General features: G+C 41.5%; 1 protein-coding gene across 9 annotated transcripts in view; it reads left to right on the top strand.

Annotated features, from left to right (window-relative positions):
• col13a1 (collagen, type XIII, alpha 1) overlaps window positions 1–25311 on the top strand; it is a 57612-nt gene that overhangs the window by 26036 nt on the left and 6265 nt on the right. For 4 of the 9 annotated variants that reach the window (XM_080016550.1, XM_080016549.1, XM_080016552.1 and 1 more), the window contains exons 17-37: window positions 2111–2146; window positions 2253–2306; window positions 2977–3063; window positions 3349–3375; window positions 3521–3556; window positions 3667–3723; window positions 3905–3928; window positions 4058–4102; window positions 6136–6180; window positions 6320–6454; window positions 6925–6996; window positions 7129–7170; window positions 7303–7353; window positions 7562–7588; window positions 7986–8072; window positions 13604–13639; window positions 15179–15232; window positions 15689–15742; window positions 18491–18526; window positions 22709–22795; window positions 25163–25201. In XM_080016550.1, coding sequence (XP_079872676.1) covers window positions 2111–2146; window positions 2253–2306; window positions 2977–3063; window positions 3349–3375; window positions 3521–3556; window positions 3667–3723; window positions 3905–3928; window positions 4058–4102; window positions 6136–6180; window positions 6320–6454; window positions 6925–6996; window positions 7129–7170; window positions 7303–7353; window positions 7562–7588; window positions 7986–8072; window positions 13604–13639; window positions 15179–15232; window positions 15689–15742; window positions 18491–18526; window positions 22709–22795; window positions 25163–25201 — 1131 coding nt within the window. Of the gene's footprint in view, window positions 1–2110; window positions 2147–2252; window positions 2307–2976; window positions 3064–3348; window positions 3376–3520; window positions 3557–3666; window positions 3724–3904; window positions 3929–4057; window positions 4103–6135; window positions 6181–6319; window positions 6455–6924; window positions 6997–7128; window positions 7171–7302; window positions 7354–7561; window positions 7589–7985; window positions 8073–13603; window positions 13640–15178; window positions 15233–15688; window positions 15743–18490; window positions 18527–22708; window positions 22796–23530; window positions 23609–25162; window positions 25202–25311 lie in introns of all 9 variants that reach the window. The other 5 variants (XM_080016551.1, XM_080016555.1, XM_080016557.1 and 2 more) reach the window with 5 other exon arrangements.

Raw genomic sequence — 25311 nt, 5'->3', positions numbered from 1 at the left:
TATGGCACCGGTTCTGGCCGTGTCCTGACACCTTTCCCTATGTGGGTGAGGACTTTGTCGTGACATTGAACGAGTCGAAATAAATACCGTCAGCCAACTGCACCAAAAGGGAATCATTGCGTCCTCCTTAGCGGTGGGGGGTCGATTAATCCGGTCTGCTACGTCCCCTCCTGCTACGTTTCCTCTCAACTGGAAAGGCCTCAACCAAGAGATTAGAGTATTGATAAATCACAGCCTGGCATCCCGGTCTGACAGATAGGGGAGAGAGAGAGAAATGGAGAGAGAGAAAAGAGGGAGGCGTCAATATAGAAGCAAGGGTCGTGAGTGGTAGACGGCCAGGGGAGTACTGCGAGCTGATTGGAGGAGCTGTGGATCAAAGCGACCCCTTGTTTTCAAGTTCAACCGACGGACCCCCTACTGTGCAATTAGAGCCATCGCCACTTGGTTCCTCTGGTGGGTTATTTGGGGATAAGGCGTTCTAGAAAGGCTTTCATCTTTCCACGAACCGATAGCAAAGTATTGGGACGAGCCACGCTAGGATATGTACACAAACACCACTTCCCTCCACTCAATCCCCTCCCTCACCTTCAGAGGTGCCATTTTTATCTCCCTCGGCTGTGTTACGCCCCAGTTCTCCTTCAAATCCTGCAGGGGGCCACTCCGCCGGCGCTTCCCCTGTGACCTCGACGGTAGAGAGCGTGCCACTCAATCCAGTGCCATTTTGTTTGCACTGGTAGATTTCAGATTAGATCAAAACAGGGTCTGAATTGAAACAGCCTGACTAAATCAACTGAATCACCTCACCTGCAAGTCTCCTTTTAGAGCGACCAACCAACCCCTGGAATCTAACTCCACACTACCACCTGCAGGTCGACCGGGGGTGCTGCAAGTGATATATCTGGTTGGCTCAAATGAAAACCAAGTGATGTCATTTGTTCTCTTTTGTACGGTAGGTGACTTCACTTGTTGCTTATTTGAGCCAATCAGATAAAGCCATTGCAGTAATCTGTCCTCAACCAGAGATGAGACAGGGGATGGTAGCTCAGGAGGTAGAGCTGGTCGTCTAGTAATCCAAAGGTCGCTGGTTCGATCCCAGGCTCCTCCTGCTAGCATGCTGTAGTGTCCTTGAGCAAGACACTTAACCCCTAATTGCTCCTGATGGCTGCGTCCGTCGGTGTTTGAATAATTGTAAGTCGCTTTGGATAAAAGCGTCTGCTAAATGACTAAATGTAATGTAATGTAATGAGTTATGTCCCTACGGTTTTATTTTAGGGTTTGGTCACTCTTACATCACTTCCTTCCATAGATATAGCTTTGCTATACAGTACACAGTAACCACGCAGTAGAGTACATCAACTCAAAGCTCTTATGATATAGTTGTCTGCTTTTAGGAAAACAAGGTTTGCAGATGCTTCCCCTGGTGGAACCCGGGCTGCTGTTGACTCAATCTTCATAGAGTAAATTATAAAGCATAAACAATATTTATAATAGGGGTAATGCTCTAAGATGAGTGCAGGAGTAGTGTGTTCATGGGAGAGGTCATCTCTAATTATGCCCCACTTTGCCTTGATGGAGTATCTAATTAACAATTCATTAAGAGTGACCAGTGATGTTATTGTGAAGTTCCTGAATCCATCTCTATCAGCTATAGGAGACATTTTTTGAGCCTCATTCAGACCAACAGTCCTTAAAAAAGTGATAATTTGCAAATAATAGGACCAACCCAATCCTTTTTAGGGTACTGCACAGTAAACAGTAAACTCATGAGCTGGTTTTTATTTTTTTAATTCAGCAGCCTCCGCGGTCACAGCTGTGACTCTACATCATTCCAAATCATCTTCTCGTTAATTTGACCGCTGAAAGAGAAGCCATCGGATGAAATAGCTCAACTCTGTGTGTTCCCAATCCCATTTTTGGAGGGTTAATCACCCCCTGTGGGCCGGCTCTCGACAGATCCCAATCAGCGGGCATGTGGCTTCCGCTTTCACTTCTCTTCGGAAAGCTTTTTCTCTGTAATTTTTAGGCGTTTTACCTCTCTTTTTACTCACTTTCTACTTCCTTCACTACCCTTCTCTTGCTTTTTCCTTGTCGCCCCCTTGACCTGGTGTAGGGAGACCCAGGCTTTCCTGCCGCACCGGGGAGAAAGGTAAACTGGTGTGAAACGGCTTTTCCCTGTCCTTTCTGTCGTCGTTTGATGGTTGATCAGGTCAGATCGCCTTAATCCTAATTCAATTCTCCTTCTGCTGTAAAAGGGACAAGCTGGCATCCCCGGCACCCCTGGCATTCCTGGCAAGAGGGGATACAGGGTAGGGTGGTGTTGTGTGGGCGTCCTCAGTACATCGCTGTCCGCCTAAGTGCATTGCTGTCCATCAGTCATTCTGGTTGTCATAGTAACCACTTACGACATCTGTTCATTGCTCACCACTTCACTGTATGTGTCCATGGCTGCGACAGAAACCCCCCTTTTTGAGTCGCTTCCGTTTCTGGTTTGATTGGAAGAGCAGAGGCTATTCTTATCTTCCGTTGGCCTCTCTTATCATGTTCTACTTTGATACATGATGGATGATCCATTACTAACACCATTTACATATTACGGATAGATTCTGAGGAACCTTATTCCCTCGTGTGTGTGTGTGTGTGTGCGTGTGTGTGTGTGTGTGTGTGTGTGTGTGTGTGTGTGTGTGTGTGTGTGTGTGTGTGTGTGTGTGTGTGTGTGTGTGTGTGTGTGTGTGTGTGTGTGTGTGTGTGTGTGTGTGTGTGTGTGATCATATTTAGACGACAAAATGAATGGAGTAGAATCCATGTTTGTCTTTGCTGGCAACAATGTTCATTACATGTGATTTATTGTTGCATCTTTCTGTGTGTGATAGATATGATATGATCTGCCCGATATAAGTTGTTACGGCGGGTTAATGTGTTTTTGGTGTTTTTATTTTGTTTCTCCGAGATATTAAGGTTGTGTTGTGTGTACGACAGGGTGAGAAGGGAGAGCCGAGCGTCACAGGACAAGGGATTAAAGGAGAACCCGGATCACCAGGGCTAATGGGCCGGATTGGACCTAAGGTAGGGACTGTTTTTACATTTCTGGTTATGGAAAGAACTCACAACGACCTCTCACTTTACTGTTAGTCGATTAGAGTAAATTGTTGTATTTGGATTATTTTTGTCATATTTGAGTATTTTGAAACTATTTAATCTACATTTTATTAATCGTTGTATTTTTCTCATCAATACTTTTTTTACGTCAAACAGTTACAAAATCTCTGGTACTCTTTCCGCCGCTGCTGTTTAATGTGACGTGATCTCAATCAAATTTGACCTAATGTCATGATTATTTTTCCTTTACAGGGTGACAAAGGTGACCATGGAATTATGGTAAGATTATAGGAAACAATATGTAAGGGATGAGGAATTTGTTGGAACGAATATAGATAGAGTAGATGGATGGTGTGTGGGTGGTTAGGTAGATAGACTATTATTATTATTATCTAATTATCTAACGATCTTGTTTGACCTCTAGGGGGAGGAAGGTCCTGAAGGCCCAGCAGGACCAAGAGTAAGTACACAATGATCAATTCATATTGATCTCTTGATAAAATGTCAAAACACTGCACATTACTCCATCGTGATGAATTTTCTAATTTCATCTGATATTTCCCTTTTTAGGGTCCTCCAGGCCCGGCCGGGGAGCCAGGAAAGGCAGAAATCCAGAACAATGACAATGTATGACAAGATATTTCTGTATTGTAATTCATATTATATACAGTATGCACATGCAGATTTATAAAATAATTGCTTTTATCAATTGCAGTTATCATTTTGTGCACAAAACAATGAATTACATCACTTTTTAAATGCATGTTGTTTAATTGCTAATTTCTGAAACCTTTGTACTGATTTACAGGATATCCGGAATATTCCGCTGATGGTATGTGCTGCTAGGTTTCATGGCATGCCCAAAATAGATTTATATATATATATATATATATATATATATATATATATATATATTGTAGTGTCACTGAAGACAACCTGATTGTTCTTGTTTCCCTCCCAGGGCCCTCCTGGACTTCCTGGACCTCCTGGGCCCCCAGGCACAAAGGTAGGATCCTGTCCTCCATGGGTCACAGCAATCACAGTGAAGGCTGTGATCTGCTGTCAAGTCTAGATAGATAGATAGAGAGAGAGTAAACCCAAAATAAATTTATATATCACAGCAGAGAAATGTTGGCAATACCTTCAAATTGTAGCGTAGGTAGGACCTATAATTAATATTTATATTTTAGTTCAGTCACCATATTTTCACTTAAACCTGGAAAAAGTAAATTTAGTTTATGGCCCTGTGACGGCGATAAAGGTTCTCATCTTTCATGGAAGCAGGTTTCTATACATTCAGAAATTGTATGTAAATGAACTCTAAGGCACAACTACAGACTCTAAACTGAATAATAAAATAAAAGAGATTATCGCCGTGCCAAACCAACATCACTTCACTATACCTTACCGGAGTTACGAGGCTCACCGTTCGTCTTTGTCCGGATCACCCTACTGGCTCAGATGTGTCGTTGTCCTTTGTTACCGGATCGGCTCGGGGCTTTCCGCAGGCTCTCTGGTCTGGAACGGCGAGGAGGGTCACGAATCCTTCCGTATTGTCGGGTCCTAGAACCGCAAAGTGCAGCTTGCGTGCTCTGCAGGAGCTATCCGAATTGGTGTGTAGTGGTCGGGTGGCGTGTCGGCAGCTTCGGTGGATCTGGTGCGTTAGTTCAACACAGGAAAAACGACTTGGTCCAAAACGGATATTTGAGCCGAAAAGAAGGATATTTAAATAGTGGTTCTAGGTCTGGGTGTAAGGAAAGGAAAAAGGAAGAAAAGCTTTCAAGGTACGTTGCATACCTAAGGGTCTCTGCGACGTGGCTGCGTCGCGAAATGTAAAACGTGGTTTCAAAGAACAAAGAAAAGACAGGTAAAAAGTGCGACAGCGGCAGGTAAAATGTGAAAGTAAGTCCTTCAGGTGAGCTTCCTTGTTGCGAGAGAGTGAGATCCTTGGCAAAGGAACTAATGAGCGACTGGGTTCCAGAGTTTCTATTTACTCTGAGGGGGTAGAATCGGACGTGACTTCCTTCGAAGGCCATTGGTCGAGGGGTTCGTGCAAGGTTTCCCCTTTGGTCAGGGAATTCTCATGAGGCTCTTTTAGTTCGCTGTAAAGCCCTATTCTATAATCTCAATCTTACGTCTCTTTCAACCTCCGTATAACGTTCATGTTTGTCCAGTATATCTTGCAATAAAAGAAGACTAAATCACCCACATAAATACATCTTTGGAATTCAAGAACATAATCACATACGAAAATAAATCTTTGGGATGCAAGGAGGAAAATCGTGCACGTCAATAAAGTCTTTTAACTGCACAGATACAGTTGCACACAGAATGAATCTTTGAAATGGAAAAGGATGGACCCATAATCCAAACAATAAATCTTGGAATAAGGAATGAATAGAACTAGTGAGCTAGAGACACACGATAGGAATCTGTGTTTGGGGTAATACCAACGATTGCCGCCAGGGGGCATCCAAGCTCAGCAAACTGGAAAGACAGATTGAACATATAACTTTGTTATTATACATCTTCCAAAGTCGGGAGTGGTATAGTTCTCTGCACAATCATCTCAGGAAGAATGTGGCTACACATTGATTAAGATAACTTTTCAGTCCAATATCCTTTCAGGAATATTAAGGTCATGTAGTGCCAAATGGCCTGGAGATCACTGACCCAGCCATTCCTGCTGTGCTCCTTGTTGTTCACCACAGGGGGAAGTTCCACAGACAAAGACAGAGATGGCTCTGTCTGCTGTTCTAATCAGTCTCAACTGTTAATTGGCTTGATCTTGCCAAGGTCATTGTCTTTCTGTGGGTGTCCGAGGGGGAGCATATTTTCTCTCAATGTCCCGACAACTTCTCGTTACAAAATGAACAATGAACAGCAATAAAAAAAGAAACAAAGAAGATGTCATCAACCTAAAAAAATGTACGATGAACAATAAACCTCCAACCTCAACAGTTCACATTCTGGCAAATACAGCAAATTGTGAACGTTTATTTTTTAATAAACCATATTTTCTTTGGTCGTCTTTTCCAGGGTGAAGTCGGCCTTCCAGGTCCTCCAGGACACGACGGAGAGAAGGCAAGATTCCAACTCTTATCAACTCTCATCTCTGTATAATTACACCAAGGCCTCAAAACTGATTAATAAATTAATTTCATAATAAGTTCATATGTAGATTTTTATGGAGAGATGTAAAACCAAATGTCTCTCACCACAGGGTCCCAGAGGAAAGACGGGGGAGCCCGGACCCCCGGGCCCGTCCGGCCCTGATGGCCCAAGAGGGGAGGGTGGCGTCATGGGCTTCCCGGGACCCAAGGGAGACAAGGGGGACCTGGGTCCTTCTGGATCACCTGTGAGTGGTCGAGGGTCCACTGCAGGATGCCCACGCTTAGCATGTGCCACTACTACCCTGTGATAATCTAATTAGAGGCCTGGTTGGGTGGAGGGTGGAGGCGACCTTGAAGATGACACAGAGTTTGGGTGGAGATCCTTATTCTGCCTGGGCCTTTTTGGGATTTAATTCAAAGCAACAACTGGTTTACAGCACATCTCTATGTCCATGTATTTAATATAATCTCCCGTAGTGTGGTCTTCAGGCTTGGTGGACTCTTGGTGAGATCTTGAGGTGTTGAGACGAGACGGGCAGCATTGCGTCCTTCCATATTATAATGGTTTCTCTATAACATGGCGTTTGGGATTGGTTCTCCCATTCTGTAATTTCTCTTGTTGACGTGATGATTGACTGATAAGCGAATCAGTCCCTGATTTGTAAATTCTTGACACCCATATTAACCCTCAATCTCCCCCTTCCTTGTTCTGTAGGGATTAGATGGCCCTACGGGTGAAGAGGGGGTTGTGGGGCCCGTGGGCCCCATTGGATTACCAGGCGCAATGGTACGCAATGGTGCCCCTCTTGTTGAAAATGTAGTTATTTTGTTGGTGTTGGTCATAATTGATATTACTCCATATGTTCAGGTTCAACCTTCTGTCCTTTTTTAAATCCTTTTTTACACACAAATATCGCAGGGCCCTAAAGGCGAGGCCGGGGATGGAGGAAGGTCAGAAATGGTAAGGGTAATTTGGGGGTCGTGTATTTTCTCAATGGGGGCTAATTTTTGGGAATCCTGGCAAAAGTTAGGTGTGACTCTGCTTTAAATGCAGTATAACGTATATGATTTGAACTTGTGTTTGTGTGTCCAGGTCTACGGCCCCCCAGGACCCCCAGGAGCCCCCGGACCAGTTGGCCCAGCGGTGAGTTATACATTATATAATGTACTTTTATGGTTGAATTCCCCGGGGGTCTTCAGATCCCAAAACATAGCTGTGATCAGCAACACTGGCCCTTGTACAGTTCAACCAAACAATTTAGGTCCTTGAGGATCAAGGAAGCACTAAGCTACTTAATAACAGGAAGCTACGCTATGTACTGTATTATTTATGCTATTATTTTTCCCCTTAGGGACCCCAGGGTCACTCAGGGCCTAAGGTAAGTTGTTATTTTCATTCATTAGTTATATTTTACTTATTTAATTTGCTTCTATTTCCGTTACGATAAGATAAACTGATACTTTATTGAAATTGTAAAAAAGGTGTTAGAGCATCAGAAAGTTGACAGAACAGTGTCAGTCAAAAAAGGGTAAAGCAGTATGTTACATAAGTATGTAGTATATATTGGATAGTAATGATAATGAGAGTAGTAGTACTGTAACAGGTGGTATGGTAAGATATGGTGTGTGTATGTATGTAGAGGAGCATAGGGAAAAGCATAGCCATAAGTTGTCAGACTAGCAGTATGCTGTGTATTATCCTGTAAATTACCTTTATACTGTTCAGACCTTTTTACAAACAAATGAATTAAGCAAACCTATGTGATTGTCCCATAGGGGGAGCCGGGCCTGGGGATGAGGGGTGAGAAGGGAGCCACCGGTCAGAAGGGCGACAAGGGCGACAGGGGCCATCTTGGACTTCCTGTGAGTAATTTAACCTTCTCTGTTGTGTCCCATCAGCTTTGAAAAAATGACATCAATGGTGTCTTCAAAACCAGGCGAGATCCTGGACGGATAGTTTCATTCGACACTTTTCACGTTGCCATGATTCTGTCTCTGCATGGGTGGACTGGTGCTTCTGTCCTGGAAGGGAGTCCTTATCTAGCAGGACAATGTTGAATATTAAAGAAATATTCTTGGAATGTTTTTTTTAGAGGTGATTTTACCGTACCTATGCCCAAAATCGATGCCAGGCTTCCTCTTAAATGTTCTTTTTTTATACATTCAAGGTGTGTGTCCCACGGGGTCTCTGATCTTAAGGTCTCATTCTAACCTTGGTTCACATTCTGGGTCTGAAACCACCGATCCACTGATTTCATCATACAGTAACATTTACACGTATTTTTTGTATTGTGAAATAATATGGCTGTGTGAATGGTTTGCTGTGGTGGTACAAAAGAGTTGCAGCGTAGTTAAGAAAGTTGGTCAATGGCAAAAAAAAAATAGGTAATTAGCCGTTCAAATTGGCCAAATTGACCAAAATTCTAAAACAGGCTACAGCTATCTAACATGAAAGTTAATCCACGTGGTGGCAGTGATCTGAAACTCACTCCGCCACCATGTTTAAAATTTTTGTTTCAAATTCTTGCCATAAATTAAGCCAAAACAAGTTTCAAAACAAGTCATAGTGAACCTCATTCATTAGAATGACGCTATGAAGAACATGAACGTCCATGTTTTCATTCAGCTTCAGGTCTCTTGATGTTGCCTCGAAAAATGCAACTTCAGCCCTGCTCACTTCAACTTTTTGTCTATACATTTAACAGTGGTGTCACTAGCGGGGTACGAGGGGTGCGGACCACACCGGGTGACACCATCAGAAAGGGTGACACCACAGCTGGCGAAATGTGCGTCGTTCCCACCCAATCAAAAGTTAAACGTGCCTCTTTCCCACCCAATCAAAAGTCAAACGTGCGTCTTGCCCACCCAATCAAAATTTTCTGTGTGATCAGAGCTGCTCATCCCTGTTACCAATTTCTCTAAACAAAACCAACAAAAACACTGTCTTTTACTTCATTTTGAACATGAGTTCTTACTATGCCTTAAGTTGTCTCCAAACAGCTCCACTTAATGAAGCTGAAAGCCCCTTGAAACCAACCAAGTCTCAATTTAGCCCTTACAGGCCGTGATTGGGCCACTCGGACACCCATCATAAGGCTCGACCCTCAGCATATACAGTATACTGGGTCACCGCCTGTCATACTTCCTCTTTGCTTGTTCAGCTCTCTGCTGTTGAAAGCAAGCCCTCTATAACGAAAGAAAGAAAATTAAGAAAGTGCAGGCACTGCAGCCCGCACATCTAATTGGTCTATGTCAGGGGTGCCCTGACATAGGTAGTGCGGGTAGATTGTGCGCCATTCAAAAAAAGCTGCAAGGAAAAGACAAAACTGTGGTCAACATGATCAGTTCAGTTAATGCTTTCAAACGAAAAAATGGAACTTCTGTCCTCAAAGCTGCAGCGCCATGATTTGGGGAAATTTCAAAACCTTGCATCAGAGCTGGAGACCCAAGGGAAGGCAGGGAGGGGAGGGGTGCGAGGAGCGCCCCGACGGGCGCGCGCTACTTGACAGTGCGCGCTACACAGAGCAGATTGAAAATTGTCTGTAGATGTATGTAGGGGATTTCAACAGCCACCACCCTGACTGGGGATATCCAGTAGTGGATAGTGATGGAGAGGCAGTTTCAGACTGGGCATCTAGAAATGACCTTGTTCTGATACATGATCCCAAACAAAGAGGAACCTTCCACTCCGCCAGGTGGAAAAAAGACTACTCTCCTGACCTGTGCTGGGTCAGCTCTTTGAATGGAACGCCCTATCCTGCTCAGATCCTCATTCTTGACGATTTTCCACACAGTCAACACCGGCCCTCGCTTGTACACGTTGGCCTACACCTCCCAGTCATAGACAGCCCAAGGAAGATGCGCTGGAACTCCGCAAAGCCAACTGGAAGAAATACAGTGAAATCCTGGAGTGGAGTGTTGTTACCATCTCACTCCACACCATCACTGTAGATGAAGCATACAACCGCTTCTGCAGCGCCATCTACAAAGCTGCCCTCTCAGCAATCCCACGAGGCTACCGACCCCTCTACGTCCCATGCCTGGACGGAGAATGTGCTGCACTCCTACAAGCCTACAAAACATCAGGGGACCCTGAGATAGCAGACCATCTCATTGAATCGCTAAATACAGCTGGGCGAAGGAAATGGGAGGAGACAGTAGCTGACCTGAACTTCACACACTCTAGCAGGAAATGTTGGAGCCTCATCCGCCGTCTAGGAGCTGCACAGAAGCCCCCCAGCCAAAACCGAGCATCTGACACACCAAGTTGCATCCCACCTACTGACTATTGCAAAAGCAACCCAAGACAAACCCACCAGAAGAGCAGTTACAACTGAGCTAAAGAAAGCGCTCAGAGACCATAGAAACCCTGAACCTTTTGAGGTTGCTGAACTGGAGAAAGTCCTGCAGGGCCTGAAATATGGAAAGGCAGCAGGATATGACATCTCTCCAGAGTTCATGAAACACCTTGGCCCCCGAGCCCTAACCTGGCTGACACAATTCTATACCAAGATCATAAATACGAACTTGATCCCAAAGAAATGGCGGACAGCAAAAGTAATTGCCATCTTAAAACCTGGCAAAGACCACAAACTACCTGCCAGCTACCACCCAATCTCCCTACTCAGCGTTCCGTACAAAATCCTGGAACGCCTAATACTACAACGTGTCTCTCCAGGAGTAGAGGAAATTCTTTGCGTGGATCAGGCAGGTTTCAATTTGGAAGAACATCCTACCAGCTGACTTCGCCATCCAATTGGCTTGGAAAGCAGAATGGGAGTCCCAAACAAACATCTGGTGTCAGACCCCAATCAACAGGTCCCTGGCACCAACCTCCCAAGGAGACAATGGTCTACGCTCAATCGCTTCAGGACTGGACATGGCCCCTGCTTGGCCAGCCTTCACAAATGGGGCAGTAGCCCCACTCCACTGTGTGCTTGTGGAGAGGAGCACACCATGGAACACATCATAGAAGTTTGCCCTCTTCAAAAACTGAAAAGAGGGTTAGTCACCCTCCGTACAGCAGACCAGGAGGCAACTGCTTGGCTTAGGGACTTTGCATTCACTAAATAAAATACCAGATTCTACAGTCTCGACATGACAGCATCAGCTGGTGCAGGCTGTTTTGACAGCGGCCAGGTGTTAGCCTGCGTACAGAGTTACGCTATGTAGTTGAGAGTGGTTACGGTCAGGTGATACAGGCTCAGCTGTATGCGGAATCCCCACCCATAGGTGGGTCTGGGGGGGTGATGTAATTTACCTCCCTACCCTATGAAAGGGTTCTTATATTATGAAATTGGGGTTTGAGGTCATATCTGCCAGTTGGTCCTTGGACTACCAGAACCCAGGGGTCTATCTCTCTGCGTTTGGGGGCTTGCATTGGACACATCAGTTCTGACCTTGTGGTCAGTAAGGGAGGTAGGTATACAATATGGCGTAATAAGAACTCAAGTTCAAATTAAGTAAAATGTTTGGGTTGTGCTACCACCCTGGTTTTACGAATGAAGAATGAGAGTTCGTACCGGTGGCCCCACTGACCAGCTCACTCAAGAGCTGAATAATAGGTCAGAGGAAGTATGACAGGCTTAGTTGGTTTAAAGGGGCTTTCAGCTTTATTCAGTGGAGCTGTCTGGAGACAGCTTAAGGCATAGTAAGAACTCTCATTCTTCATTGGTAAAACCAGGGTTGTAGCACCACTCAAACGTTTTTGTTGATGTATTTACTTTCCTACGTTTCCTAATTGAATGACACAAAAGAAGTCCCGTGTGTAAAGGGGAGACTTTTTCAGTCAGTCACTCTCTTACACCCCTTCACCCTCCCACCTCCTGCCAACTTGTGAATAAGGGGAGTACCCATGAGTTACTGCACCGGGTGACACCAACCCTATTGATGCCACCGCATTTAAATGATTATTTTTCCCTGTTTTGCCATTAGTTAGTCATTTAGTTAGCGTGAGCTTTTGTGGATGTAAAATATATAACAAAATGTATAATTCATCATTTAGTTTATTTAAGCGCATATAATCACAGATTGCAGATTCAACAACTTTTCGGACGGCTCTCAGACGACAATGAGGTTTATAATATATGTTAGGGCTGCAGTAACGAAATTCAAGTAGAATTCGAATATTCAAAAAAACCTACTCGAATGCTGAAATTGCCATTTTTTAAATAAATAATTGATTATAAATTATAAATATAAATTGACTTAAGTTAGCGAATCAATCACATGTGATGAGAAATAAAGTTCAATGTAAGTTCATCCAGTGTGTTGTGAACTTACATTAGAGGGAAATAATCCGGTGACTGTGCGAAGTCCGCGTCCGGCGCGTCCCCGTCTCCTCCGGCGTTTCACTGTGTGTACACAGTGAGTGCGTGTTTGACAAGAACGTCCAGTAATTCCACTGATGTGGCGACGCAAGCGGCAGATAAACCCGATCATCACCGACGGAATGTCCTTCAGTGCAGAGGCTCCCAACTTCCGGCATTTGCCAGCGGGCCAGAGAACGCTGTGATCTGCTCTGCAGCGGCTAGAAATTGAGTCAATTAAATACAGCTAGGGTTTTGATTTGCTTTGTTTGGAGAAAAAGATCACTCTGATTGGAGATACCGTGCATAACCCCCTCCTCCCTTTTCTAAATTTAAGCATTAATATTTTGAATAAATTAGAATATAAAAAATAAAAAGCATACACATTTGAATGGGATAATAGAGGAATATATGCAGCCTTGAAATATTTATATATTATAAATGTATCTTTTTTGGTTTACATTTTTATTTTTTATTTTATTCAAGTGTTTAAGGTAAAGCCATGAGAATACACTTAAAACTGTAAATTGAGCATTATTATTAGTCGATATATATCGTGATTATCAACATTGATCAATATTTAAAAAAAAACATATCGAGATAACAGTTTTGGCCATATTGTCCAGCCCTACCTCAGTCAATCTTTTGAACCCCATGCAATACCTCCTCGCACCACCAGGGAGCGGTAGAAACGCTTTCAATGGAGAACGTTCCGCTTTTCGGCCTGAGGCGCACTGTTCTTTTTTTTCTCTTCCATACAGATCATTGTTTGGCTTCAGTCTTGTGCAAAACAAGAAGGAGTTACTGTCCCATATGATTACCACACTTCACCTCCACCACCATCACTCTTTTTTATTTTAAATGTATCAACATCTCAGTGTTGTGTTGGGATCACCCACTTGCTTTTACTCACCCCATCCACCACCCCACCTTCCCTTATCACCACCACCACCCACCCTGCCCCTTTATCACTCTCTCCACACCTCCCCTGCTCCTCCCTCCACCCACCATCCCTCCATCATTCGTGCCCTTCTAACTGTGTGTGTGTGTGTGTGTGTGTGTGTGTGTTTGCACCACGCTGCGCAGGGGGCTCATGGGTTAGACGGCAGACCGGGTCCAGTGGTGAGTGGCGCCAAAGCTCCAGCCCCGCACCCCCTCCTTTTTTTCTCCTCCCCCACACTCTATCCATCCCTGGTCCTTGTCCTCCTCCGCCACCCCCCATGCAACCCCACGCCTTGCCTTGTCGCCTGTCTCTGTCTCGTCACGTCTCGCCTGTCTGTCTGTCCTGTCTGCTTGCCTTTTCTCTGCCTCGTCTTTCCTGCCTTCGTTTTCTCTGTCCCTCTCTTTTACCTTTCCAGCACCGTGCGGCCAGAGTAGATTTATTCAGTTCGGTTTTAGGGCGGCGGCGGCGGCGGTGGCTTGAGGATGCATCGCTCTCCATCTAGCCGAACCCTACGAATTCCCCATTTTCCTCCCGCTTGTCGGTTACTATATTAATCCAGGTTCAGAAAAGTAAAAACTCCACTCTGGGATTTGGAGTCAATCTTTTGGATTTAACTGATTCGCATCAGCCTCAGAGGTCAAGTTCATGAAGCCAGCTTTACACTGAATCTGAAAATTGCATCCGACAGTCGGATCCTGCCCCCTAGTGGCTGCCGGATAACGTTTGTCTAGTTATAGACCTGTGTACAGGTACAAAATATGTTGCTCAGCTTGACAGTCACCATTTTGGATAAATGAGAGTTTAAAACGTGCGTTAAATAGTGTTTGCAAAGTGTGAAAAAATATGAAGATTTTAAGATCTTGAAGGCATCCTGGATTATGGACCGAATGCGGAAATCTTCCAAGGAGGACGGGGCTTATCACAGAAGGGTGGGGCTAATCACAGAGCATCGGAATGTTTAACATACAGAATCCGACTTTCCATAGAAATGAATGGACTTCTGCTTTGTTGTTGTCGTTTGTCAGATTCAGTGTAAAGCGATTTGAGTGGAATCAGCTGCTCAGTACATCGTGGGCGGCACAAAAAACATGGAAACTGGACTTTCTGAACCTGGAGTTTTTGCTGGTTGCTTTCCCACGAAATATGAGCACGCTGATACAATAAAAAATACTATGATCAGTGCTTGGTACCAATGGGGTCGGGTTGGGAGGCTCCCCAATGCTAATCCTCAACCCTCCATTTTGTCTAAGGTTTTTAGCGGTTTATAAGAACTGGCTTTGAGGAGCATGCCCAGATGCCCTGTGCTGCATGCAGACATGTGGACTTTGCAGTTAGGTCCGGGCTGTTCTGGTCCAGTATCTTTGTTTTGTTTTTTGCCTCTTGCTGCATTCAACGCTGCGTCCCTGGATATACGTCCTCTTCAGAACCAGAGCTACGGCAGAACTCTGTTAACATTTAATTCATTCTCTTTCTCCCCCTTTTTGATGTTGTGTCGTCATGGTTTCTTCAGTAGCTCAACAAGTCCTTCTACTATACTTTCAATAAAGAATTTTCGTTGTTAATTATCCAAAAACCAAATTAAAAATCTGCAGAACTTGTTGATTGAAGCTTGTTGATCTATTGACGCCCAGACACTTAATATTATGATATTATGATGATTTTTCTATGGCAACACTGTTGTTGCAAGGCCAATTGACAGTTGTATGGGTGTGTTTTAGGGTTTAATAGGGCCAGTGGGTGTACCAGGGCCAGCAGGACCAAAGGGGGAGATGGTGAGTATTTACTACCTACTACCCTTACTACTTTCTTCAAATATAACTACTTTCTTTAGGTGGTAAAACTACTTTCTTTAGGTGGTGGAACTTCTTTCTTTAGGTAGACCTACTTTCTTTAGGTGGTAAAACTACTTTCTTTAGGTGGTGGAACTTCTTTCTTTAGGTAGACCTACTTTCTTTAGGTAGTAATACTTTCCTTAGGCGGTAGAACTACTTTCTTTAGGTAGAACTACTTTCTTTAGTTGGTGGAACTACTTTGTTTAGGTGGTAGAACTACTTTCATAAGGTGGTGGAACTACTTTCTTTAGGTAGAGCTACTTTCTTTAGGTAGTAATACTTTCCTTAGGCGATAGAACTACTTTCTTTAGGTGGTAAAACTACTTTCTATCTGTGGTAGAACTACTTTTTTGGGGGTAGCAGTCCTCATTTGTTATTGGACCTTTGTCGATGCAGGGTATGAAGGGAGATGCAGGAGTACCAGGACCAACTGGGCCTCAAGGAATCCCTGTAAGTAGCCGCCACTAAAATGTCCTTTTCACTGCATGCAGGCATGAAGATACACCCCCGCTTGGATAGAGGAATTAGAGCCCTGTCGGGGGGGTTGTTTGGACAACAGTGCATGCCTGGCTGCACATTATCCTGCTTTATTGCACGGCTACCTACTTAATATAAGTAATAATAAGATAATGAGATATAATCCATTAAAAGTTATAAATGATAATTGAAAAAAAAAACAATTAAATAAATACATATTTGTGACAGCGACTGGTAAAAAGGGAAACAAGTTGGCGAACACGAAGTCCAACAAATCAACTCGAACGTCTTTTTTTAATGTGTTTTTTTTTTATTTTATTTTAATTTTTTTTTATATTACGAATGTTTGATGTTGAAGAACGCACTAAACATAACAAACAACAGTTTAATACTTAGTTTGTGACCAAAGTAAGCTTGTTTTCATCTCTGGGTCTCGGTCTGTGGCGCATTGTGTGGGCGTGGTCATCTATTTGCATCTTTGGGTTCACTGGCTGTTGTTCCAGAGTTTCGTGTGGAACCCCTCCCATAAACAAATCACAGCACAGTGTCATTGTCAACAGACACATCCTTGTTTTCGATCCACGGCGAATGAAAGTTTCACGAGTTCCGCAAGTTTGTTTTTTTCCTCAGCTTATGTTCAAAACAGAGTTTGAGTTACTCACCCATCGTTGAACTCGGAACAACAGCACAAACGGCGATCTGACGGTTCCTTTGATGCGCACGTGCAGATCAAGATAATCCTTCCATATCCCACTGCATTTTTTTTGCATTGCATTGCAAAAAATCAGAGCATACAAACACAAATACCTGACTTCACTTCCATAACAATGTTACAAAAAAACAACAGAACAATACGAAATGTCACTTCTCAGTGAAAACATAACATCTCTGTGAGGCTATTCAATGTGAGAAGAGGGTGGCAGAAGCTCTCATTAATAACACTGAACGCAATGCGAGGCGGCGGGGTGCTCCCAGAAAACACCAATTCCCAAAATGCACTGGTGATAGGTTAAAAAAGTGAAAGATCTGAAATGGGCCACTTTCTTAAAACTGTCATTGTTGTAAAATAATAAATGCAGGAATGGGAATGTTTAGAAGTTACAGAATAATAGAGGGGCCATGTGGGTACAGTGAGCATGAACTTAGAATGAGAAAAATAACTTAAACTTAAAGGATTAACTTGAATTATGCATTATTTTTTTTATAAATGAATGATTTAAATACTTACACACAAAAAAAACAAGATACTTAGGGAGAGCATCATGTTTTCATGTGTTATAAAAACCCAGTAACACCTGCTAACATCCATTTGTCATGAGTGGGAAAGGTAAAACCCAGGTCTCTGTCTCGGGTCATATGACTCTGCAACAGGACCTTGGTTTTAATCGGCTCCACCTCCGATTGGCACCCGGGTCGACCCGTTAATTTTGGCCCCAATACTGGCACAATGCGACATGTGTTGGAGTTCCATACGCTGGTGCATTAACGGACAGAAATATCTATGTATCAGCCATCATTTCATATCCCATTTTGAATCCAAAATCAGAAGTTATTGACTTTTGTCCCACATGGATACTCCAGTTATACTGTATTATAGTATATGCTGTACTGTATATAGTATATGTATATAGTGATACTCCAAATACTGTAGTGTTGGGTCGTTCATGAACGATCTGATTCTTTTGAACGGCTCAAAATATTTTTTTTCCAAGTTTTACAGTTTTATGTCGTGGTTGTTTGTTTTAGTTGCTGTCTCCTCTGCTGTTTTGTTCCCAACCGCCCTGGAACCATGACACGCCCCTTTTCGGGTGTGTTTTTGTGATGTCGAACATGACAGGCTGGAAAAAAACGTAATTTCTCCTGGCAATTGGAAAGGTGTCAATCACCTTTGGTGTAAAAAATGGTATATGACACATCATTTAAAAGTTATCTGTAAAAAGCTGAAAAATGACCTTGGCCTGCTTGAGACCCAAAACGCCAGTCACTGTCACATTTTTTTAAAATGAAGGAAAACATTGAGACAGTGTATTGATTTGAAATGGTTTTATAACAACACCTTTGGCGACTGCAAAGCTTCCACTTGTTTGCTTGCGCTGACTTCTAATGCTGCATCAACGTAGCTAACTCACCTTACAAAATAGAAACTTTGCCCTTTACCCAGTGTTTTCTCCCACTTTCTACCTCTCTGAGAGCCCCGCCAGGTGTGCCGTGAGAATGTTTCAAATTCCATGTCAAATGCATGAATAAACTTGGAAACTACCGCTTATGAATTGAACCCAATAGAATTGAATTGTTCAGTGACGGTGGTGAGCGGGGGAGGACTTCCCGAACTATGAAGGGAGTCAGAGGAGTCGTTTAAGGCTCCCGAGTTGCGAATGGAGTTCTCACGACAACCATTTCATTCCGTCCAAATGACTTTGATGGAGTGTGGAGGTGTCAACCGGTTCCATTCGTTCATTCCTTTTTAACTACAGGAAGTTGAACATTCACTCGCTCACTCACTATTTAGGGACTCCTGACTTGCGAGTCGTTTGAAAGATTTGTTTGTGATGAACGAGTCCTGCATGACTCACTTAGGCCGTAGTAATCATAATAATACACACATTTCCAGTGGGTTTTTTAGTGATTCAAAGGATATTGGTGTGTTGTGGGAATACTAAACACTGAACTAACCAATTTACTGTCGGTGAAATGGGTCGCTTTTTCCTTTTTCCGCCTCAGGGTTTAGTAGGACCACAAGGACTGAAAGGGACTCGGGTAAGGATGCGTTATTATTCGCTTTTTTTGCATGGTATGTCTTTTATGGAAGATGTTGCTCAGACCAGACAAGAAAGACGTGGTTGTGTTAGCCTGGCCAGCTAGCCTAGCTTAAATGCCAAGAAATATACCATGTTGTTTATTGTGCTTTTACATGGGATTTCAGGCTGGCTGGCCAGTTTCTAAGTGATATTTTCCTTCCCAATTGGCATATTCCATATGGTTTGAAGCACAGGAAAACAAAAATTGATAAGATATTTCACGGGCCAGTATGGTTGTTTCATCCATGACATAAAAGGTTATAACATGAGCTGAATCACAGAGAAGGTTCAAAGAAAAGCTCAAGAACGGTTTGAATCTGATTATAAATAGTGAATTTCCATAACTTGAGTCCTTTGATAGTGGGGCAAGCAAAAAGCCACATCGATCTTTTTTACATTTTGACGATACTGAATAATAATAATAATATGTCACAACTTGGTTTGCCTTTATGCCTTTTATTCCGCGGTGGCTTTTGAGGGTCATTCGTTTTTGATTTGTTTTTCAAGATGAGTTAAATAATTTGTCTTTTTATGTATTTATTTATTTTGTTTTTTGCCCTAATAGAGTCCTCTTGTTTTCTTGTCTGGTTAAAATTTAAAAAAAAAAGAAAGATTTAAAACGCAACACAAAGAAATTCATACCTCAGCTTCTGTTTCTTGTTAAAGGGGAACTGGTATTTTTATTTTTTTTTACCTAAGCTTTATATAAAAATTGGGAAAGAAGGCTTAGGTTTAAAAAAAAAAAATACCAGACTTTCCTTTTTTTTAAAGGAAAGTCATTGTTGCATTGTTGTAATACATCCACCTTGCAAAATCAACACAACACAACTTCACACGTTCTATCGCCAGGTTTCCAGAGATGTTTCCCTTTCGAAAAAAAAATGTCCACATCCTGTTCCCTTGTCCTCTTCCTCCCCCTTTAACCTGTGACATATGACCTTTTAATCATTCTGACTCCACCACTTCCAAGTCTTTTGTCATTTCATTTGCTCTCTCTCTGCACATTCAACTGGCCCAAAAAATATGCAGAATACCAAACTACGGTCAAGTGGTATTGAGTGAATAATCGTTCATTTGTATTGGCTACTGCAAAAACAACCAAATTCCAAATTTCCTAAGAGCATTGAAAATGCAGATGGAGAGTTGTGATCTCGTGTTGCTGTTTTTACTCTGTGTTCCTGTCTTCCTTTTTGTTTTTCCGCAGGTCTTCCTCTTCCCCTTTTCCTTCCCTCCGCCTTGCTCTGCGGCCCATGGCTCTTTTTATTGCCGGGGTCGCCCTCTCTCCCTCTCCCAAAAACCTTGGCCTACCGCTCCTCCTCCTCCTCCTCCTCCTCCTCCTCCTCCTGCACTTTAATGTAGTCCCGGGTTAATCTTCTTCCTCCTCCTCCTCCTCGTAATTTCCTTCATTTTTTTCTAAATCACTCACACTCTCCCGAAACCCTCCATGGCTGACAGGCAACGCCCCCAAAATTAGGGACCTGCAAAACTCATATTTTTCATGGTCGATTAATCAGTGGTGTATTAATTCGTTGGTGTGAGCGAATAATCGATTATTTGAATTAACCGATGGGGTTGAATGACTGAACAGTCAATTATTCAAAATTGTGGTACGAGCAAGTAATTGTTTATTTTAATAACCGACTATTAGGATGTGCCGACAGGATCAGAAGTTAACAGCTGCCAAATGCGTTAGATTTCCCTATTGACGCAGTAAAACAACCGAAGCGACTGCACGCCACTCTGACTTAAAGGTTCTTCACGGGTCCCAAAACCCGAAAATTTCGAATCCCTCTTAAAATGCTGTTTTTCTAGACCGTCAACGTCGGATGAAATAGAAAAGGCTCAAATTGTTAAAAGATCTTAACAAACATTGAGGAAATGCAATTAAGAAATAGGAATTGTATGTATTTATTTATCCCCAAAATACTTTGTTACATGTAACAAAGAACAAAGTGTCCTTGGGTTTCTGAAAGGCGCTATATAAATCCCAGCTATTATTATTATTATTATTATTATTATTATTATTATTATTATTATTATTATTATTATGTAATCAAATTACTTATTCTTTCAGTGAAAACTACCCACACAAAAGTTGCTCTAAAATAATATATTTTTTGCCGTCACAAACCAATAAGCAAATTTTCAAATATTCCTACCCCTCCCTACTCCAAACACAAAACTGGTGTTATATACTGGATATTCAGTAACCTGGAGGTTCAAGATGGCGGAGCGTTGCCTGTACAATCAGAAAACCCTTTTCCCTCCAATCATTACTTCCTATCCTATAAATAAATTCACATATAATGATAATATATCGCACTGGGATCCCTGCCAAGCCTGTTGGCCTTTGTGAACAGATATGTAAATGGTATTGTAGCCAAAATTATTGTCACTCGTAGTTCTAAATTGTTTTATTTTTGCAGTTCAGGGATAAGGAATTTAATGAAGTCGGCACTTGCCCAAGATTTGATTCCTTTTAGTAGCGGACATTTTTAGCTATTTTTTTTAGCTATTTTCAAAAAGGGTTATGTAAAATAAGGGGTTAGGGTTATTCGGGTATCAGGTTCGAAACAGTCATATGTAGGTTATGTTATATTCTGTAGATATATATATATATATATTCTTTTTAAGTTTTGTAAAGTTTAGTAAATGGGTTTGTTGTCGTTATGTACTGTAGGTTCGAGATTGTAAAATATTGGTAGAATTTTAAACTATGATTATCTATGAGGTCACTAAAGGTGAACTTTACACATTATGGTTATAGATGGTTACATGCTCTTGCTAATGCTGATACTAGCGAGTCGCGACATCTTGTGACACTGCATAGGAACTGCAATGGGAAACTTGAGAGATAAGCGTGTATTATGTCCAATTTAACATTAAATAATTTTGAAAAACAGTATGTAGGGCAAAGTGTTTTTTGTGAGGCGAGTAGTTCACTAGGTTATTCTATTGTTCGTTGTGGACTTTTTCTCAGTGGAAGCTGAGAAGCATACTAGTTATGAAATCATTTCAAATCAAAATTCCCTATCAATATAGTCTTTTTAATTTAGTCAGGCAGCCGTGTAATAAGCAGGATAATGTGCAGCCAGATGTTCATTACGATGCAAGATTCTGGAAATAAACCCGCTCACCAATTCAACTTCCATTCCCTTTCCCTAACCCCCTCTACTTACCTTCCCTTTCCACTAATTCATATGAGAAGAATGTCAGTTTGGGCCTCATTCATAAACCTATACAAACAGGTTCACTCATTTTTTTTAAATCAGTATTTTTAATATTCATATTTAGGTATATATATTCTTCTATGGCATGTAAAAAATGTTTAAATATTGAAATGTAAGAATATTTATTCATTTGAGTGTAGGAAAAAGTCAATTTTTGGCTTTAAAGGTTGTAACAACAGATTTTTACTATATGTTTGTTACATGTAATGTGTATAATAAATAATAATAAAAATGAGCCGCCATATCCCTTATGAAATACAAAACTATTGGAACTAGAATATCTATGTCAGTTATTCACAAACATTCAATCAGTATTTAAAAGTAAATGTTTTTAAAAATATAATTATTATTATATTTACCACATCTCACCATATAATTATTAAGTGTCCATGGCGATATGAAAGTTAACCACTTCTCTTATAAATCTTCCTCTCATAAAGATTCCTCTTATAAATATTCAAAATGAAAAATCATGATGAATTGGTTTTTTTTTGTAATTTGAATTGGTGTCAGTCAAATCCATATCAATCCAATTTAGGAGGTACACAGATGTAATATGAACAAATTGAGCAAAATATTTTTGCTCAAGAATTTTTTAAAACTACTCACAAAATATATTAATAAGATATATTATATAACAGAATTGTAAGAAATTGTAAAAAAATTAAGAAATGGTTTAGCGAATGAGGCCCATTGAGTCCAAATAGCTCATTAGATGTAACAATATGTTGAAATTAGAAAACACCCTACCTTCACATACCTTTAAGGTGTCTAAATTACACCCCACTCTGACGACTATTGTGGAAAAAAAACAACCAAAAAAACCCACATTTGCTTCATACATTTTGTGGGAAATTGAGCAGGAGGACTAAAGTGTGTCTTTTTTTTTTTTAATGCGTTATTGTTTGCAGGGAGAGAGGGGCAGGAAGGGCCACAGGGGGGCCAAAGGGGAAAGGGGAGACCATGGAGCACCAGGATTAGATGCCCCCTGTCCGTTGGTATGTCCCTAGAGCACCCAGCCACTCGGAGGCAAAGGGAAAGGCCGCTTAGACCTTCGACCTTGGCCTAGACCTAAACCTAGGCCTTAGAATGCCGTAGAACCCAATGGAAGATTTGGGATTCCGGAATGGCTTCCCTTTGCCTTCGGTATTTAATTGTTCTAATACACCCCCAACACCCCCAAAAGGGCAGTCTTGGTCACAAGCGTCCACCTAAGTCATTGGACTTGATGGGAACCTCTGGACCACCAGACCAACACACTGCCCTGGGGGGGAGGGGGTTCTCTTCTTTTCAGGGTTCAGACTGGCAGGAACTGGGACGCCACTGCCGATGAAAAGCGGCAATAGACGAAAGTACAACACAAGGGGCAGGAAGCATCTGGTCCTTTTGTTACCTGCTTACACTTAGCCCCATAACAAAAAGTCCAACAGTCCACTGGAGATCTTTTGATGGACCTACTCTGCTCCATGTTGCTTACAGACTGAAACCTTTTCGGTCAACATTTACAAGACATTTAGACTCTTTCACCCAAAATTCCAACTCATCCCAGCCGGTCCAGTTCCTGCCAGTCGTAGCGACGGTGGACCGCCCGTTTCAGCAAAACAACCCCGCCATCTTTCACCTCCGCCGGTTGGACAACGGATCCTGCTTCACCCCAACGCTCGACTCTGCCGTTAACTTTATAAGGGTCGCGGAGAACCCAAATGTTTAAAACGCCATCATCTATCAAACAGGGCTTCCGTGGATTTAAGGGGGAGAAAGGTGAACCGGGCCTGCCAGGCCTGGACGGGCTGGATGCCCCGTGCCCCGTGGTATGGTGCTCCCTCCCCTTCCTGTTTCCCAGCATGCCTTTTTTTAGCTTTCCCTGACCCTATCCCTAACCACATCCAAATAGGCCTATACACTGTAGTAACATGCTTGCTTGGATAAAAGGAAAAAAAATAAAAATAAAATTTATAACATAGTATAGTAAATTTACTAACTGCTTGGCTCGGATTTCCTCAATGTTCTACTCATTGTTTATTAATAATTCAACTTTTTTCAACATATTTCTATTCATATGTATTATATATATTTTAATAATTACAAAATATACAAAAAATTGTAAATTAAATATATATGTGTGTATATATATATATATATATATATATATATATATATATATATATATATATATACACACATTTAACAATAATAAAATATTTTTTATTTATATGTATACCCAGTCTATACTTAACCCTAACCCTATTCTATACTGCCACAAAGCCCCTGTCATAGCCTTTTTTGTAATTTTTTGTAAATTTATCTGGTGCATAGAGCACATTTTTTGTACAAATATATATATATATATATATATATATATATATACACACTGTAAATTTACTGAATATTTTTATTTTGTTGTTTTTTTAGACTTTCGTATTATTTTCTTTATGCTACTCCTCTTTCAACTATTACCAAGACAAATTCCTCGTACACTATGTGAAAATGCACTTGACCCAATAAATAGATTCTGGCCCTACAACATATAACGTTTAAACATAACATTTTATTATAATTATTTTTTTAACTAACACACTTGCCTTTACGTTGCATGGATAATTGGATATGTCTCACATTAAAAAAAATGGATGAATAGAAAAGGCCTGAAATATCCTGAATAAGCTGATCTAAACACTTAATGCAAGTAATTCAGATCCTTTTCCTCTTGCATGGAGCACCAGTTTTTCTTTTTATTTATTTTATTTTATACTATCTTCCCGGTGGCCACACGTTCGGGTTTCCAGGAACAGGAAGGTGGCTGTTTTGGCCAAAAGGATCCAGGGCCCTCTGACCGTCCTGTATTTACTGTATTTAAATTTCAAACTTATATTCGCTAGAGGTCTTGAATGGTATAGAATTGTTTTTTTCATCCTCTTCAGAAAATTTATTTATTATTAGAATTGTTGACCTTTGTTTTAAGATACTGTCTTAGAAAATAATTGAAAAAAAATCTGTGGTGTGAAAGTGGTATAGTAAAGATTTCTTTTGCATCTGTTTTTTATTAGTAGTAGTAATATTAGTATATTATTATTATTGTGGTTGTTGTTGTTTATAATAATAGTAGTAATAATAATAACAATAATCATATAAAAGGTATAAATAATTATTATTATTAATAATAATAATAATAATAATAATAATAATAATAATAATAATAATACATTGATTTTTGATGATGACGTATTTTTTTCTACGACATTACACTGCTATTGTAGTTGCTGTAATTTGCTCGATGCTTGCGCGTTCAAGAGGCTGTTTCTTTGGGTGATCTTTGGTCTAAACGGTATATTTCCCTGCCTCACACTTTGTATTTCTCTCTACAGGGAGACGACGGGTTACCTTTACCCGGGTGTTGGAATAAAGTGAGTTAGAGAGACGGACGCTGCTGCTGCTGTTTTGTTGTTGTTGTTTATCATGTCCAACCCTAATCCTATGACGTGGTGCTAACTAGTGTTGTTCTGTGCTTGTGTTT

The sequence above is a fragment of the Zeus faber genome (assembly GCF_960531495.2).
Source record: "Zeus faber genome assembly, chromosome: 16".
In the NCBI taxonomy this organism is placed as follows: Eukaryota; Metazoa; Chordata; class Actinopteri; order Zeiformes; family Zeidae; genus Zeus; species Zeus faber.
The sequence above is the reverse complement of the archived record's forward strand: the minus strand, read 5'-3'. Positions and strand labels throughout refer to the sequence as shown.